Source organism: Myripristis murdjan, chromosome 11 (genome assembly GCF_902150065.1).
Source record: "Myripristis murdjan chromosome 11, fMyrMur1.1, whole genome shotgun sequence".
Taxonomy (NCBI): domain Eukaryota; kingdom Metazoa; phylum Chordata; class Actinopteri; order Holocentriformes; family Holocentridae; genus Myripristis; species Myripristis murdjan.
The window spans coordinates 22791516-22811942 of NC_043990.1; the positions used below are offsets into that span (position 1 = coordinate 22791516).

General features: G+C 42.2%; 1 protein-coding gene across 1 annotated transcript in view; it reads right to left on the reverse strand.

Annotated features, from left to right (window-relative positions):
• The window catches only part of csmd2 (CUB and Sushi multiple domains 2), a 277838-nt gene that overhangs the window by 250418 nt on the left and 6993 nt on the right, over positions 1-20427 (reverse strand). The window contains exon 2 of the mRNA XM_030063504.1: positions 2971-3187. Coding sequence (XP_029919364.1) covers positions 2971-3187 — 217 coding nt within the window. The remainder of the gene's footprint in view (positions 1-2970; positions 3188-20427) is intronic.

Below are 20427 nucleotides of genomic sequence, written 5' to 3' on the forward strand. Positions count from 1 at the left end.
TTAAGAAACAACCAGCAGCTTGTGTTTACCGACGAGGACATATCACTGTATACTATAAGTTCCTCCGTGTGAAAATTTAATTGTATTGTACTACAAGTGAGTTGAGCTGAGTTTTCTCTCTCCTTCCCAGATGTCAGTCGGAACTGGCAAGTTTAATGAAATGCGGCAGCAACAGACTGACTCATATGCATTTCCTAAGGAGTGAATCTGCCTCCTCCAGCTCACTGTGACTCATAAAGCAACTGCTGTAGGAGTAGACACACAAGCTCACCTGCAGTACACACACACACACACGCACACTCGCACAGTGACACATACTTAAGAACATATGCACACTTACCTACAGACAACATTTACATAGCCCAGCTGATTTCCAAGCAAACATTCACTTGATAGGAATGTTTACCTTGCCCTACTATGACAGTAATGCATAAATGAATGAATAAATAAACAACACAAAAAAAAGTTACTGGTTTCAAAGGCAAATCAAAGGTGATCACTTGAGTCACGTCGGCGGCAAAATAAGGGAAAATACTAAAATATTCATTTTCGATGACTATGTGAGATTAAAGGGAATATCCCCAAAGCTATACAACTTATATTATCGCTGAGAAGATTGATCAGATTCTGCAAATACTGCATAGGACACAAAATGAAGAACAGGCAGAAAAAGATAAGATATTAAAAAAAAAAAAAAAGGTGAGGAGGAAATGAGCAAAGTGAGAAAGAAATTGGAGGAAGAGGAGCGAGAGAGATGGAGAGAAAATTACTTTTGACATGAGTGGGAGATGAGAGCAAAGGGAGGGCTGAATTATCAAATGTGAATCTTTGTGTGTGTGTGTGTGTGTGTGTGCATAAAAAGGACAGTGTTTAAGTGTGTGTCGTGTACGTGGGCCCTCTTTGAGCATGTAAGTGTGAATGTATACATGAATGTTGTGTTGTTCCTTGAAGCAAGAGCTGGTTCTGGCTTATTACTACCATTTTCCTGCTGACTCCTGGATAAAGCTGGAAGACACACACTTTTACAAAACACCTCCTCCGAGAAGCAAGAATCTCTGGTCAAACACAAGCAGAAACAAACAGACAAAATCTACAGAGGCTCTGTGTTCACCACAAAAAAAAACAAAACTTGAACACCCTGCCACGACAACATCTTTATCTCACTCTCTCACTTTTTTTCTCTGATGTTTTCAGGCTCTACCCTTCACCTCGTTTTTGCGTTTCTTCTTCTGTCTCTCTGTCTTTTAATTCTCTTTCTCTCCCTCGCTTGTTATTTTCAAAGCATTTAGACACAGAGTGAGTGGAACGCTTCCCCCGTCCCGCTGGAGCATCAATATACAACAGCGCCCAGAGGTCCAAACAGGAGAAAGGGTGCGGAGAGCGGCACAACACCGATCCATAATGGATTTTCCTCTCTTTTGCATTCCCTTTCTGCAGGGAGATGCAGAGAGGGCACCACTGGCACAGAATAAGAGAAAACAGGCAGAGAGGGGGAGGAGGCAAGGCGAGAGCAAGCGATATCAACAGGGAGAGAGAGAGAGAGGCTGACAGAAGACTCAAAACAGTCTTGATAACAAAAGCCCCTAAGAATATTTATCTCATCTGTCCTCTGATGCTTGTGCACCATATGCATTTGCCAGGCCTCAAACAAGGGAGGCTTATTTCTTAAGCCAACAGCGAGGCAGCTTTGGTGTGACTAAATCTGATGAGGCAATTTTTAATGTTTCTAATGTAGCTATAACCCTTATAATGATACGAGATGGACTGCCATGATCTCTGCACACCACACTAAAAGGTTTAATATCCTGACATTCATAATTGCGTCAAACACTTTGAGGGACGTTGTCAATCTGTGACAATCCATGTTACAACACGTTTACAGTTTTGCACAGCTGAAAATTTGTAAGTTGAAGCGAAATTCATGAGGATGGAAAAAACAGCCTCCTTAAACGCTGCATACCAGACAGCCAATATCCCAGTTTGTGATGCTATCACACAGTGCTTTCTGAAGCTGTTCAATTGGCACTTGTATAGTACGGTAGACTGAGTTTGTTGACTGAGAGGATTGTTTGTTTGAGCTGTTACACCCAAGTGAGCTTCATTTCATTTTGCTAGCAGCTACAAAGCATAAAATGTGCCCACATTCCCAGTGAATGACCTTGGGTACAGTCACAGCGTTCACAAAGTCAAAAGTCTCTCGTGAAGATGCCACTGGTTACAGTTTGGGGCCTTTTCTAAGTCTTTTTATCTATGGAAGGGATAACCTATGTCATTCATTCATTTTCCAAACTGCTTATCCTCATAAGGGTTGCGGCGGGTGCTGGAGCCTATCCCAGCGCTCATTAGGCGGAAGGCGGGGGAATCACCCTGGACAGGTCGCCGGTCAATCACAGGGCAGACAGACAAGCACAGTCCCACCTAGGGGCAATTTAGTATGTCCAATTCACCTATCGCGCATGTCTTTGGACTATGGGAGGAAACCGGAGCTCCCGGTGGAAACCCATGCAGACACGGGGAGAACATGCAAACTTCACACAGAAAGGACCAGCCAGGAATTGAACCCAGGACTTTCTTGCTGTGAGGCGACAGTGCTAACCAGTGCACCAGCGTGCTGCCGGACCTTGTATCATCATAAACAAAATGTTCATATATAGGAAGAATGTATCTATCCATTTTCATGTGAACTTTTACGACATGATGAAGCTGAAAAGGTTGACCTCAAAAACGCTTCAACAGAGACACTGAGAGTACACTTTGTAAATGACCAAGACCTTGCATACCTCAGCAGTGATCCACCAGGAATCTGTGCAAGCACTTTGGGTTGTGAACAGGATCCACAGCCTCTAAGATCTTGCTCAGCTCATACAGAAATATGTCGATATTCAAGTCAAGTAAAACCTTGGACGTCACAACAACTGAAGTTATAAGGCACCAGTAACAGAAAACCAATAAGATGCAGGATTTTTTTACCGTGTCCGCAGGTTCCCAGGACTGGGCGGCCCATCATACACAGACAAGATGTCAAAATCCTCCTCCAGGGCGAAGCCTTGAAACACCAGCTGTATTCGGTTGTGTTCTGCTGCCACGATCACCCATGTACAGTTGGCATAGTTGGGGTACCCATAAGGATAGCCGGGGCTCTCTATCGTCCCATTGGGATTGTGTAGTGTGTAACTGCAGTTCTGAGCTGTAAAGAGGGAGAACGAGAAATGGGTGAGTATAAAAACAGCGTAAAAATTTTAAGGCATTAGGACAGGATGGTTCACAGAGTGTAGAAATTCAGACCCATTATACAGCATTAGACCTAGTAAAAGGGCACTCTTCTCTGTCCAAGTATGCAAATGCATACCAGTGGATGCACACACTACACACATGCACACACAGACACACATACGGTTATATGCACACCCACAGTCCAACAGTTTGCACCAAGGTCTGCAACATCCATTATCACCTACAGCGTGCAGCAGAAGTCATTAAACGAGCAGTGCTAAATGGCTCACCCTCTCAAAGCCTCCCCCACCTCCATTGTCACACACTTGTTCACTCACTGGCGCTTTCACCACATTAGTAATAAGCTCCCATGTTAACACATGAAATAGGAGTGGAGAAGAAAGGAAAAAGGGTGGTGGGACTACAGTAGGAGGAGAGGAGAGGAGAGGAGAGGAGAGGAGAGGAGAGGAATTTTTCCAAATCCTTGCCATTGGCTGCTCAGCACACAAACACACATGCACACAGACACACACTTGCTACCACATAACTTGCACTCCTCTTTTGTATTTTTGTCAGTAGCCACTTGTAAAGTACTGCACTCAATCTGAAATTTTAATAACTGTGCGTTGCTGTCCATTAGTACAAAGGATTGTGTGTCTGTGTGTGTATGTGTGTGTGCGTGTCTGTAGGGGAGGGGGTCCCAGACTAAATGACTTGTCTTGGGCTGATTGGAGGTCAGCCAGGACTTTTTAATCAATGGCAGAGATTGTTCCCTAAGTAATCTAAAATGTGGTGTGATTTGTGACTTCACTTCTATTTTGTGTAACAGGCTATTCTATGGAGGACATCTTTGAGTGGGTGTGCTTGTGTATTCATTGTTCATGTACACACAAGCATGTGTGTGTGTGTGTACTTCTGGCTGCCTGCATGGATATCTGCATGTCGTATCTGCGTGTTGCAACCCTGTTGCTAATGAAGCGCTCATCTGATTAAAGAAATCCACGGGTGGTGGCGGTGATGTCCTCTGATCCGCTGTCTCCCTCATCACACGCACAGCAAGGTTAATGTCAAAGTTAATTTTTTCCAAAGAACACCAGCTCCCCAGACAGATACACGTGAGCAGTCACCTGTCTGTCTGCCGCTGACAGATGATACTTGATCTGATGATAGACAGATCTGAAGCATGATCACATTTTGGGAATGCACGCACACCCACCCACACCCACCCACACACACACACACACACACACACACACACACACACACGCATGCAAAGCCAGCATGCATGTGGCATGATCTAAATACCCAAATTAATTTTCCTTTGCAAAAGCAACATAGCATTTGCGGAGCTGTGGTCACACAATAGAAGCTTGGAGAAAAATATCCTCATAGGGCGAGTAAATGAGAACGTCATGCAAGAGTACATGCTATTTATAAAAATGTGGTGCATTTTCCCTCTGTTTGCTTCCGCCTCAGACCTGAATTACAATGCAGACTGATTAAAATGCAATTAGGAGAGTATAATTGGAGGACATCTGTTATCAGCATAACCCACATTATTCAAAAACGTAAACAATGCAACACATGCAGTGTAGATATGACTTTTTTTGTATTCATTAACCACATCCATATAAACACATAAATACCAGAGATATATCAATGTATGGAACCAAGCTGTAATCGCTGTGGGCATTAAAACCAGGACATTAAAAAAAAAAAAAAAAGTTTGCAGCAAACACATTACAGGTTTGAAGCTTATAAAAGACTCTCTTGGAAAATCCTTCTAGGGAAATGTGTAATCTTTAGTGAAAGCTTTTGAGACATACTGATTGTATGCTGTGTGTGTTCCCTTACATGTATTACAATCCCGAAGCTAAAAACCCATCCAAATTTTAACTCCCACAAGGGCCTTGTGCCCACAAGCCAGTGGGGATTTACAGGTAATCAGGCACCCAACATGAAAGCAAGACAAGAAAAGGAAGCAGGGGGAAAAAATAAATAAATAAATAAATAATTCCTGAGGCAATATTCATTCCTATAGCTCACTCACTACCAAAATAAACATTTCATGAAGCTCCATTTTTGTTGTTGTTGTTTTTCAAGAAAGAACAAAGAGAAACAGAAAAAAAATGATATATGTAGCATGGACAGGATAATCCTTGATTAGCCAGGAGAGAGAACACTGCATTCATTTTCAGAGCAATAATGGAGCCTGAGTGTTTAAGAATATGGGGGGCGTGTGCCACATGAGGGTGTTTATGAGTGCTTACTTGCCGCTGGAAAAAAGACTAGCTGGCACAGTCACACTCACAAACACACATACACACACACACACACAAACGAGAGCCAATATTAGCTTTCTGTTCCAGGTAACACAGCAAAACGGAACTGTGATTGGGCAACGGGGGAAAATCAAGAGGGGAGATTGTGTCAGGGGAGAAAGAAGACAGGCTGGACGGTGGCATCACTAGCAGAAGGATAATAGCATCTCCAGCCACAGTGTATCCATCACGCCACTGTTGACTCCCCAGGGCCTGCCTTGTCGAAAACAAGCCTGGGCCTCTCCGCCATCACTTTTCAGCCCTTCACGTGCTCTTGACCTCCTCAAAAAGATGCTAATGTGTGCACACTTGAACCCCTGGCCACTTGAACTCACTCTGGTTAGTGCATAATATTGTATCCGGCGAGAGTTCAGCTCTCCGTTCGCTTTGGAGATGTATAAGTGCTGTCATGAATTCTTAGAAAAGACCAGGCAGTAATATGAATAAAATAGTGCAAAATGAGATCCGCTAAACACCTACATCCTCTATGCTGTATTGCAAAGAGATATGAGATGAGCAAATCTCATGCAGTTGATCATCAGTCCTCATCCTCACCAGTCCCTTTTTGGGTAATATGACAGGAGAGAGGAACGAGGTGGATCCAAGCGGGAACGTTCTCGATCTAATTTTTCATTAAAGCCTTTAGATGGGCCCAGCAAGTGTGCAGCCACCCCCTGTTTCCATCGGGTCAATACTAATATCCAGGTAAAACCTCCACATCCACCTCTCCTAGCTAATTTCCATAGACAGAGCCTAGTCAATAATCTCCTCATCATCCCCTTCATTACGGGCCTCTATCAGACAAACGCCAATCAATGGCTTACACAACAGCCGGATAGCAGAGCGTGATAGGGGTCAGGGTGGACTGTGAACCTCTTGTACATAGACAATGAGTTGGGGGAGGGGGATGTATTACACAGCACCACCAGGGAGGTTGAGGAAATTGAATTATGAAGTCAATGTCAGGTTTAAATTGAAATGCTAGAAGATATAAGTGATTCGGATACTGCACAGACAAATCTATAAAGTTAGGAGCCCAGATGATTAGTCTATAATCACCTTCATCAGGGCTACAAGTTAAACGCAAAGAAATACTGAAGGACACAAAAGTAGTGAGGTTTTTTTTTTTTATAACTGGGTAAAACTGTCAATCTGCTCCAAGCGGATGGAGCATGCCATATCTATTAAGACACTATATGCGAACAACCAGGCAGGCATGCAGGCGAGGTGTTTTATGGGTAAAATTAACTGAAGCACAAAAATCTATGACAGAGAGTAAGTCCACGGAGCCTGGCAGAGAGCTGCTGATTGCTATTTTCAAGTTCTAGCACCTGTGCCAAGCAACCAACTCTTAAATCGATAATGACACACACAATCTGGGATAAAAGAGTACGACAGTGCTTTTAGGAGGTTTTTTTTTTTGTTTTTTTTTTTTTTGAGGGAGGGTGGCAGCTGACAACATTTTATCCGTACTGAAAAATAGATGGTCAAAATCAAATGGGAGAAAAATGCATATCAAAGTTCACTTGAAAATCCCTTTCTGTGGGCATTAAGGGCCACTTTACAATATCATCAACTTTGATTTGCATTGTAGTGATGGGAAGGATTTTAACTAGGCGTTTTTGCTGTACCATGCTGTTGTTACACACAGGAAATAGAGATGCGGGGTGGAGTGGAGTTTGTGTGACTGGGCTTCTCACTGCTGCATGGACAAACTTTGCCCAGACAAACACAACTTCAATTTAAATTGCAGTGGAGATCCCAAGGTTTCCAAAGATACCAAATATGTCCTGCTGAATTACAGGGAAATGTATATAAAATGATGCACAAGACACCTAGCTATTTTCTGTTTGATGTACAGATGCAACCATAAAACAATCACATGAATATTTCATTCATTTTAAGTGTAATGCTAAAAAAAAGACTCATATTGGAGAAAAATGGATGTGTCATTTACAAAAAGTAAAAATATTAGCTTCATTTAACAAATGGAAACTATTCAAATGTTATAACTGTTATTCAAATACACATTTTTGCTAACATTGTTATATCATATTTACATTATAATTCTTGACTTTCTTTGAAAATATCTGTGACCGCCACCTGCTGCATCAACTGATGAGGAACAGCCAGCTGAGCTTCCTCAGGCGAGTGCAATGTGTCAATATGTTCCTGATGATGAATAATTGACTGAAAAAAACACCACAATATGCTGTGCCATGTTTAACTGTGTCAATATATTTGCTTTCGTGTGTTCTCCATTAAATGTGTAGGCCCAGAACCTTTTGAAGGAACTTCAGAAAAGCTATCCATATCGAACCACTGATTCCACAGGTTCCACCCTTACATTATTTTAAGGTATGTGCTGCATTAATGTAAAGGTTTTTAGCTATAAGCTGCAGGTAATAAGTAACACCCAGAATCTTATTTCCAAGGAGAGATGATGGGAGAAGTTGCCACCCACAACATCTTCAGCAGGACCTTAGTAAATATCAAAAGGATCAAAAGACGTTGGCTGACATATTCCAGAAAGATTTAGTTTTGTTTTTGCTGAAAACTTCTCTGGAAAACAAACTCATTTCACATATGAAGAACTGTCTGATGGGGAAAAATAGAAGTGAACACCTGAAAAATTTGGCATCATGGAGAAATTTCAAATAAAAGAAGATACAACCATAGGCAAACAAGAGCAGGCTCTCCTTGACGCAGAGCTGAGCTGGTGGAGAGCAGTGTTGACACAAGTAGTTGCTTTTGTACGGTCTCTCACAGAGTGAAATATGCCATTGAGAGGAAAGACTCCACTCTCCTTCAAATAGAAACTTTTTGAAAGGTTTTAGCACAGTTCGATCCGGTGATGAAAGACTACGTCCACAAGATTGAACCTCAAACATCACATTTCAAGTATTTGGGCAAAACCATTCAGAATGAGTTGACTAAATGCATCAGTGGAAAGATTCTTTCGGCAACTGTACAAGCAACAAAGAAATGCAAGTATGTTTCCCTCTTTTAAGACTGCACCCTGGACGTTAGCCACCCTGTACAGCTGTCAATACAGTGATTATAACTGTCACTGGAAGAAGATTTCCAAGTCAAAGAGCAGTTCATGGGATTCCTAGTGGCAGGAGTGCACTGGTGAAACTTTGTCCACCCTGATTTTGAGGAGGTTGAAGTATTTGCAGATTGCCTTTGATGACTGCAGTGGACAGTCTTACAACAACAGCTCAAATATGAGAGAGAAGAAAAAGGGAGTACAGGCCAGGCTACTGCAATTGAACCCAAGAGCATTCACTCAGTCTGGTACTTTGTGATGCTGCCAAAAGCTCCAGAGATGCTATATCATATTTTGGTATTGTGCAGAAGCTACACTGCCTGTTTTCTGCCTCTACAAAGAGATGGGCCATCCTCAAAAAACACGTCAAAGCAGAGTGAAATCTATAGCTAACAGCGATAGGTTTTCCACTCTTGAAGGTGTGGGAGACAAGTTTGACATGCCAGCAGAGGCACTTGCACACACCTTAAGCCATGGAGGGCAATCTTATTTGCCATCAAAGAGCATGACAATTCTTGAATTGTTGAAATTCATTCCTATAAAGCAGTGTATCGCTCTGTGGATCAGTGCAACTCTACCAGTAACAGTGGCTTCAACTGAGAGGAGTTTTCCGAAGTTAAAATTCATAAAAATATACCTGAGGTTAAACATGGCTCAAGAGCGACTCAGAGGCCTGGTTGTAATTAGCATTCATTCATGGATTTCATAAGCTGATGTCAGCTTTTCACCTTGCAGAAAGGCCAGAAGGGCTACACAGTAAACCCAAAGCAGTAGAGGTAACGTGTGATGATAGCGAGTGTAATGTAAATAGTTCCTGAGGCAAAGAGAATCTGTACTTTTTATTTATTTTGCATATTAGATTTTAATTATGAAACATATTTTTACTTGAAAGAAAATTTGCACATATCCTCTTAAAAGTTATTGTTTGGTATTGACAAAGTGAATTTTTTTAAAATTTATTTTACATATAATATTTTGATTTGTCTGTTAGCCAAATTGTTTATTTGATTTTTCATCAGCTCTTGTCCTTGCCTGTAATAAGTAAACATGCAGTACTTTACTGTGGGGCTGTCAATAAGTTTTGATTGTAAAATTTGATTTTTTTTTTTTTTTTTTTTTTTTTTTTTTTTTTTTAGCGGGTGGGGGCAGGGGAAGCTTGCCTGGAGCACTAAATGTGGTAGGTGGCTGGCGACATAGGATATGAAACTGAAATAAATAAATAAATAAGAATCACATCAATATATTGAGTACATGATTTATAGCTTACTTTACTCATATAGCATTCAGGATATTGTCCCTGGATCTCTTGCAAGATGGCACAAGGTGAGAAATCATCACAATTTAATGTGCAAAATAAAGCCAGCAGAAGAAGCAAGTGAGGATGAGGTAAACAGAGGTAAGTCCACTCCTTCTGTTTCTTTGACACACTGAGCCTTTGATTAAGTAGGTCCTCTGCTTGGGGCTTGGTTGAATTATTTAAGCCATAACTCGCCTCTCTCACAGTGCATTATGAAATTAGTTGCTGGGAGCCAGTGACCTGCTCTGAGGCCCCGCAGTGTAAATCTGCAGGGGAGAGCCCATCCTCTTGCTGACTCCACCACAACACGCCATAAAAGACCCCATACACAGCCTGCTGGCCCCGGTGTTTAAGCCTTGCTCTGGAAAGACCACTGCCAAACCCCCATTGAACGTAGAAGGTCCCATTTGAATAGCAGGTGGATAAAGAAGATTATTAAGGAATGGAAGCAAAACACAGGTTCTGTAATGAGGAGAAATTGTTGCCTTGTTCTGCTAGTTAGCCAATTCTGCGTGCGGCTTATGTTCAGCAGATTTATAGCATGTTTATGGGAACGATGTGGGTTGGCTTGTATTGGAATGTTAACTATGCTTGTAGCCGATGTCGGTAAATGTTCAATGAGCGGCTGTGTTGTCCACGGCTTACCCTGCTGTGCCAATGGCAGCATCCACTTGGCACTGGCCTTCTCCTGTATGAATACCGCCAAACGGGTGCACTGGGAAAGGTGTGACCTTGCTGGGACTGTGTTCCAGGGTCTAATTGTTTGTGTGTAGGTGTGTGCGTGCGTGTGCTTGTGTACAGCAGCTATTGTTTGCTCTGCCAGGACAGTTGTTCAGCGGCGGGCATACAGAACGGCGGCAGCATGCTGTGACACTGATGAATCGATGGTCGCTATGCTGTAGTCCAGAGGGACAGCAGCCCCTCAGAGTGGAGAGAGACAGACAGAAAGGTGGGGAGGTTGGAGGAGAGGAGGCACAGCAAGACACAGATAATAAGAGAGTGGGTGCACTGTCCGGATACAAGAAAACAAATAGATTTGGAACACGTAACGCGAGCAATATAAAAAGCAGAGGTGAGATGAGGGACAAACAGGTGGAATAAAAAATAGCAACAGAAAAAGACAGTCACAAACGAAAGTTAGAGGGTGTCGCGGGGTCAATGAGAGAGGTAAAGCGACAGCCTACGAGAGTAAATGAGTTGGAAAGACAGAGGGGAAGTGTAGGGGGAGAGATTTTTTTTTACCTATTTTCTGCCTCTCATTGCCCTTCCCTGCTGAGGTCACAGACACCCAGTGTGACATTCACAGCAAGAAGCGCTAAATCTGCACTGTTTGCGAATCCTAGAGGTCTGTTTGGAGGCATACTTCAGCGGTGTGTGCGCATGTGTGTGTCTGTGTGGCTATATGGATGTGTGACTGTCGTCTACACATCTATGTGTGTAATCCCCTCAGAGAAGCACATGCACTGGGACACCTTGACTGAGTCGGCTGTATACTGTCAGATCTCTGCATGCACAGTGCCACCACTGAGACCCTGTACACAATTACACTTGCTTTACAGTGGCTCTTAATGGGGAAAATTACATCTCCATGAACACAATCCCAACATGACATTCAAATAATACCACACAGCCGCCAACAATACTAGAAACACAGAAGAACAAATCTCTTCTCTTGAGTGCATCTTTCTCTTTCAATTTCTCAGACCCCCACTTCTTTCTGTTTTCTTAACCTTCAATCCAAGTTTACTTTTAGAACACTCTGTTCTTGTTCTCAAGAATAGAAGATGCCACACTGCTTCCTTTATGCATGATGAATCTCACTCAAGATGATTTGTCAAGGCACATTCTGTCTGCCTTGCTTATTTGGTTTCATTCATCTGAACCCTTTTATTTCTTTAGCTGCTTGGCAGGTGAGAGCGATGCCATTTGAACTCAGGCGTGCACCTACAAAAGCACTGCGGCTCTTACAAAACAAGGGTCTTTCAAGTGGGCTAAGGTGCATTTACCCAACATGGACCAACCACAGGATGTCTCTAGACACAGTCTTAAATTATGCTTGACTATTAGCATTTATCTCTGATCTTTTAGCTGCTCAGACCACTACACAGGATACAGAAATCCTCTTAGTCCCTGCAGTTTAGCACAGCATGACTTACCAGTGTAAGTCATCAGAATAAGCTTTGTTTGACTTTCCCTCACACCAAAATCTCCTGCTACCCCCAACTCCATGCCATCACAAAGTCATGAAGGTGTAGAGGAACTCTCTGCATAAAGTATTCAGCATTGAGACACTGCAGAGCCAACCATGTGATGTGCTCTGAGCTTAAAACATTCCTGCAAAAACAGCACCTCTGGTTTGTTTTTCTACTCAGGTAGTGACAGGTCTCCTTCGTTAGTTTAACTACACTGATAATATAAATGATATAGCTTCCTGAGCTGCGAACATCTGGGCTCTCGTGGGGGGGCTATAGCAGCCGCTGCATCTCTTGGAAACTTTGCCTTTTTGTTTGCTTTTTGAAGAATGAAGGATTTAGTTGTGTCCATCTCACCAGCACTTCTACGGTGGGCTATTTTATTAGCTAGTCGCAACAGTAAGCAAATTTGTTGTTGTTAGTAGAACAATACACAGGTGAGCACCGGTGCTAAGCTCTATCCTAATGTTATTGTTCTGAAGCTGTCTGAAGTGTGATGACAGCCTGCAGCATCTCCACCCTTTGCTAAATAACTGTTCTGCTTGATTTTCTCCTGATTTCCATCAGTGAGATGGGAGTGCGGCTACACAAGATGAGTCCAGTTGTAATAGGGAAGTGTGAACCGTAAATGAAACAGATGTAAAGTGCAACAGTGACTCTTTTTCTAGCATGTTTCAGACTGAAGAAGACAAATTGCAGGTGTATATGTCTCTGGCCCTGATTGTTTAACAATGATTGGAAACTAGCAAGATGTCAAGAAATTACAGAGGCGCAATTGCTGTAATTATGCAACCACAGGAATGGAAAGTTTAAGTAGAGACTGGAGCATGGAGCCATAGCATGCCTTTATGCCATTTTCCACATGCAGTACTTACAGACCGAAAAAATATCTGGTGCTTAAAGATATTAAAAATATGGAAGGGCTTCCCAGTGTATTTGCATGTGATGTAAAGCATGCAACTGTGTGTACACCTATGTACAACAGACTGGGGTAAACACATGCTAGCATCATGTAGGTAAAATGCACCGCTTATGACTGTTGCTCACTCTCAAGAGGAATGATAAAACCTTCATACATGAATGCAGTCATTGAGGGATTATATTTATACAAAATGGGGGTCCCGCTGAAGCAAACAGGGGATCATTTGGAACCAAATAAGCACCTCCCTGAGGGTTCCCTAAGTAACAAAGCTATCCACTGTCGCATGTAGCCTTCCCCATGAGAGTAAACTTCAAACAAACAGCAAGGTTTCTCTGTGTGTGTGTGTGTGTGTGTGTGTGCGCGTGTGTGTGCATGCACATTTGTGTGCCAGTAACTGCCTCCCCAGTGGGAAGATAAACCCTTCCGCCCCATAGATCCTCTCATCACCACTATTTGTCTCTCAATGTGTCAGCGTATATGCACGCCTTGACCGCATCATCTCCAAATTAACCTCAAGATGGCCACCATTAAAATGGAAATGGTTGAGCTCAGCGATCCTGCTTGCCTCCATACATTAGGCTAATGCCTGGACCAGGGCGACACAGTCTGCCATTACAGACAAGGCAAATGCAGTGGAAGGTATTAGCAACGGACCTGCCCACACTCAACCGCCCCCACGTGTTGTTTTCCGCTGGAGTGAATGGTAAATATTCCTCCAAGAGAAAGGGCAGAAAAATGCAGCTTCGGCGCACAAGATGCATAGAGAAAAGCACAAATCCAAAGCATGGAATTACTTCGTATGATCACACGAACTAAAGGACACGCCAATTGAACTGGCAAGCGCTGGGGGGTGTGCCCATCGTGTTTGTCAACCCTGACAGAAGAAAAATAGGGAGATTTTCACAAGTGGTGGACAGACATCTCAGAGGAGGGTTTGAGAAGGGCGGTACACACACAAACATCACACTTGCACACATTCATCAATATCAGCTTGCATGCACAATACAGGGAACACGTGCTTCCACAGCGTGCTGGCAGCCCCGACACGTTTCTACAAAAATAGACAGTGTCGCCCCAGCACTGGTCCTACAGAAAGCCATTCACATCCCAAGATCTGGCACTTCTATGTGCTGTTGAAGCTGCAAGGATCTGTTGACGCCCATGGCAACCCACAATTGATATACACGCACGCAAATGCAGTGTCACAGTAGCATCGCTTGGAGGTGTAAATGCGTGGGGTGAGAAAAACACCACCCACATGCGAAAATATAACCAAAGAGTATCAACTATCGATCAACACGCACACACACACAAAAACATGCATACCTAAATAAATGTACTTGCTTGCACTTGCCCTCTGTCTCTCTCTCTCTCTCACACACACACACACACCATGTCTGTTATTAGGGCTGGGGCTAAGCAGGCACAATGGAGCATGTGTTCTCTCAGACAGAGAGGAAGAGGAGGGGAGAGGAAGGCAGTTCCTTCCAGCTGGGTCATATTTAACCAACCGCATTATCAAGCCAGCCAAAAGGGCCTGTAACCTAACCACCCACCCCAATAAACCACCCACACACTCTCACACAGGCCTTTAGCCCACCACTCGACCTGCAGAGGCATCCTATCCACTGACTGAATGGAGAAGCCCAGACCCACTGCAGATTATTTTGTTTGTTTGTGCTTCATTATTTCATCATATTTACTCATTCCTTCCTCTTTTTTCAACACATTTCGATGGCCTTAACACCTTGGAGTTGGCGTCACTGCTCAGCCCCCCACACACCGAGGCTTCAAGCTGATCGATAGAATAAAGTCCATTCAGAGTCTCAGGCATGTAATAGTAAAGGTTCTTTCCTTTCCTTTCAGAGACCCCTGTCTTTGTGGGGGAGTTTATTCAGCAACGATACAAATGGACCACCCACACAACACACATTGTGAGGCTGGTTGCCTGCAGAGATGCGAGTGCTTGTCCACGTGTGTATGCATACCATGTGTGCATATGCAAGTTAATCAACCATGGGTTAAAGTGAAGGATAACAGTGGGAGAGAAATGGGGGTACTAAAAGAGAGAGAGGCAAATGTGGACTTCAAGGAGGCCCATTCACTGTTCCTAGAGTGGAGGCTTGTCGGAAGCTACATGTTGTTCCCATGACAACAAGAAAAAAGCAAATATGAAGACTAATCTCTCTTTTCAATTATTTATTATAGCTTGAGTCCTCCCCATCACATAATCACACACAAAGGTACGCACATAAATCCACTGGCACACGTCAACATTCAAAGGCGCACACACACAAATACACACTCACACACAATACACACTCACATGCCTCAGACAATTTCAGAGGCGTGTCTTTTGGTCTCCTCGGTGCCTTAGAGAAAAAGCACAGCTATGTGTGAAGGTAATGTGTTAAAGAGTGAAAGTCAATTATCACCTCATTTTCTTTCTCTCCACGACTGACAGCTAGGCTCTATGAGGCACTTTAGGCCCAGCCCATGATAGAGTGTTCATCTTTGTCACATCTTGTCGTATACCTCCACTCAAATCGCATCTTTTTCAGACACCAAATGTCTCTATATTACAACAATAACTTTCTGAATTGATAGCATCAGCAGGTTCATGTTTAATGTCATAATGGATGTGTTAATCATGTGAGATGACAAATATATTGATTTGTGTATGTGTGTGTGTATCCATGTTCATTTGTGAATAATGTATATTACAGTAAACCCCAGAGTGCGCTCTGATCCAAAGGTCAGGTCAGCACCGTCCCAACAGGACAATTCAATCTATCACTGAGAGACAGGCTATTGCAGATGAGCAGCAGATGATCAGTCAGCCAGACTTCTACCTGATACCTCCCCTTGTGTAATTTGACCTTTAGATTCAAGCCCCCTTGACACCACCCCCCTTCCCCCAAAGGCTGAAGTGTCAGTCTGAGGCCAGGATCACAATTAATGCATTTAATAACTTACTGTCAGATGGAGGTTCATTAATTTCAAATGACAGGATTCATTGCTGCCTCATCACTGCAGTGCAGATAATTAATGTTGCAGCAAATACTCTGGATTTTTTCCACATATGCATTGATAATGCATGTATAAGGTGCACTATGCAAAATTGCAGAGGGTCCCCTGAACTGAGGGTGTTTTGACCAAAAAAAAAAAGAAGCATGGGATAAGCACACGAATTGGCTTGGTGATAAGCACCATGTAGACTCAACTACCAAAGAAAATTTTCACTCCATTTTTTGCCTGTTGAATCTAAATGGTCCTCACTTCAGTCAACCCTCAGCAAGTTGGTATAGTGCACCTTTGTCCTTTTTTGCATACTTCCTGTTAAACTTGTGATTAAAACATTTCTGCAGCATTAAACTTACAAATAAAGTTATGTAATGTTACAAATGACAGCCAAGTCCTGTCATTTTCTTCTGTATAAGGTTAAGCCAAAAGATCCTTTGCAATGAAGAGGTAATTCAATACATTTACTCCCATTATGCCATTGAATAAGTCAGTAATTTTACTTTTAAGTACACTGCAGTATTACACTATTGTAGGGCCCTATAATTTCCGCGATCACGGAATCGCAGACGGAATCGTGGAATTAGCCAAATACAATGGAATCTACTTTTAACACTGAATATCGTGGAATTTGACATAATTTGAATGAAATGCTGTTTTTGTGTGGAATATAAACGTATGTCTGGGGAAAATTACATGGAGGAAAGCAGTCGTTTCACCTGCACCTGCACCACCAAGAAAAAACATTGCAACAACTGCACCGGCACCGTACGAGTCCAAAAGCAAAGAAACTTTCCAGGCTACAGCAGCGCACTGACATAGATTGTGTAACAAAGTGAAGAGTTGCCACTCCGCGCTATTTTCACTGGCTAACAGCAGCACACTGGCTTAGCTTGTCTATTCAGAGAAGCGGTATCACTTCGGCTTATTTTTCAATCTATGTTATCACAGGCATACTACTGCTCATTCATTGGTAGCTGAATTGTTAGGTCTGTTTGATAAGTAATTTACATTTTTAAAACAAATAATAATTTAACATATTGTTCAATCATTAATAACATACACCTTTTTATTGCTATAACAACGTAATTGTTAAATAAATAAATAAAGTGTTGTTTATTTGTTACCTCAATTTAAGGTAATTTCTATTTCATTTGTGTGCATTTTAGTCATTAACATTTAAAACACACTCTTTTTTGGTAGTAAAATAAGAGTAAAAGGTAAAAAACAGAATTTCCCAAAATTAAAACGCGGAATTTGACATAATTTGAATGAAATGCTGTTTTTGTGTGGAATATGAATGTATATCTGGGAAAAATTACATGGAGGGAAGCAAATCTGGATGGCACAACCCCTCCAGTCGTTTCACCTGCACCTGCACCACCAAGAAAAAACATTGCAACAACTGAATTTGGGAAAAAATAAAACGGACTTTATAGGGCCCTACTATTGCAGCTACATATTGTTCACATTAATTACAGAGTACAGATTTTGTAAGCATCAGAAACTGAATTGGTGTAAATAGGCATATTACTCTGGTTTTACATTCTTTGTGCATTTTATTTTGTAATGTGCAATTTCTTCAACTGGAGGGCACACCGCTAGCTCACCATGTACAATACATACCACATCAGACCAAGGTTAAGATGCTGCCGCCTGGGTTCAAATTCAGCCCACACCCTTTGCTGCATGTCACCCCCTCTCTCTGCCCTGTCTTCCCTGCCTCTCTTCACTGCGACTGTCTAATAACTGCTCAAAAAATAATCTTCACTTTCTTGAATTACGTGAATTGAGTTTGGCCACTTTCATCCTTTTAGAAATGTTTTCTTTCGAAAATTAAGAGCTACTTTTTACTTTTACAGAGGCAGATTTTTTTACACCAGTGCTTTTAATTCTGCTTGAATAAAATATCAACAAATTAACAGTGCTTGTACTTGAGTAAAGCATTAAAGCACTCTTTTCACTGTCAGTAAGGTGTTCCAGCCTTTCGGGAAATGCAGTAGACTATAATATGTGGGCTTAACACAAAATCACAATACATTCATGTACATACAAGTGCACCCACATACACATACAGCTGTATCATAATTGTTCGCAAGAAATCATATTTCTTTCTTCACTATGTCCTTAGGCCTTAAATCAATACAACTATAAGAAAACAAGACATACACAGACCACCTTTCTTCACACCATGACTACGCCTCTTTCCCTAAAAACCACTCCTGACAGATTGCCTGTACAGTGGAGAGAGAGAGAGAGAGAGAGAGAGAGAGAGAGAGAGAGAGAGAGAAGAGAGGGGGGGGGGGGGGGGGGGGGGGGGGGGGGGGGGGGGGTGATACAGACAAGGGAGAGGACAAGGACAAGGACAAGGTACCTCCTGCCTGGGATCTAATCTTCAATCTCTGGGATCAATGATATGTGATAAGAACAGTGTAAATCAGAAAGCTAAAGAAACCCTGACGGCACTTTCTGTCTATAAAAGATTGATAGGGCATCTACCTTGGTCTCAATTGGAAGGGATTTACAATCACAGGGGCAAATTCCCAGGTCTGATAGGAACAAGAAAAGAGGAATTTCATCTGGGTGTCAAGATTAGGACTTTTTTTCTGGTGATATATGTATGTATGTACACCTTATCTATCCAGGAAAGACTGACCACTTTACTGGGCAGTTGGTGACAGTAAGAGTGGATAAACTTAGCAGCTTCCAAGTATGAATAGATTGTAAAGTGTAAATGTGAACCTCATGTTTAGTCAGTGTTCCCTGGGTAAGTAAAAGTTAAAATAAAACAATAAAATGCCTTGATCAAGGGCACAGTGACTGTAATTATAAAGGGCTGTTATAGTTTTTCTCATTCATTCGCTAGATTTTCTTTGCTGATCTGGGTTTGACCTGGTGACCTTCCCATCTGAAACAACCACCCGTGTGTGTGTTCAAATCAGAGATTGGCAGAGTAAGCAAAAACAGCACGCAAGTAAATGTATGGGTATTTTATAGCAATAATGACTCAAGTAGAAATAAAAATATTCAGCAAAATAACAACTTCGGAGGGGAAAAAATATCACATAAAAGACTGGAGTAGTGAGTAACCTCATACAATCCCAGGGACGGACAGGGACTATAAATTGCACCGGGCCAATTAGCCAGCAGCCCCTCATACTAGTGGCCTCGCTATAGTGTTGATAAAATGCACTTGAGGCAAAAAGTACTCGAAATAAACTTCAGAAATGCATTGCAGAGATGTGCTTACTCATGACCATATAGGCAACAGAGATGAACTGGGACAAAAAGTCCCAGTGCAAGTTATCCACGGCTCCCCACCTCAGCACCATCACACTGCCCCTAACACCACCACCTGTCTGCCTCACAGCAAATGCTCACTAATGTACCAGCTTACTGAACCAAATAAGGCCCAGTGAGGCCTGCTATTTTTTAACATAAAGCAGACGAAAGACACGAATGAGCACTCCGTTTTCCCTAATGAACAATGTTGCATCATCATGTGCCTTCATACTTTAGATGAACAGCCCAGCCTGTGATCCAAAAATAAACAAATGAGTAACCCAACCAGCAGCAATCATGAATGGAGACATATTTTCATATTTAACTGGTTGATTTACTGAGCTCTTAATGCAAGGAATAAAAGTAGACAACATGTAAAAACGAATTGTTTGCAATACTTTGGCACTGTGACAGATTTGTTTACATTTGTAATGTCTACAAACAATGAAGTAAATAAAGCAATATTTCCATTTATTATTTATATGATAAAAACAATCACAGACTGGGTCAGTAGGCCTAATTATTATTTTTGCATTAAGAAGAAGAAAAAATAACTTCTTAACTTAAATGCTGCATTTAAATTATATTGCTCTCTTTTTCATGTCATTTTAGGTTGGTTTGTTTGTTTATTTGTTTTTTGTTTTTCAGCATTAACATTACCCATTTCTAAATAATATTAACAGATAATGTTTAGAATGGTATATTTTGTGACTTAAACCTAAATTTCTGGTGCTTGGCTAGCAGACGCGGTTTGCTGGACCAGCACTTCGTTCTCTTATTGAAATGTCTCACTTACTGTCGCTACCACTTGTGTTGCACTGACCTTTTGGCAGCTCGGGTCAGGTGGCTGAGGGGGGTCAACAGTGTAAACTGAACCTGTGTAGGGGCTGTCGCTCTGTAATCCTGTCCACAGCCTCTTCAACAGGCAAGCTGTGGCAGTAGAGGTCGGTCTGCATTCGGCTGCAGATGTCTCGAGAGTGGTTTTCCCCCTTCCTGTTCCATGTTTTCTCTTTTCATTTTGCTTGTTCATTATCTTTAGCTTTTTTTTTTTTTTTTGCAATGGCGTTGCTGACTGACTTGCCAATCTGGAGTCGCGCGGGTTGCCTGCTCGACCGCACTGACTGACCAAA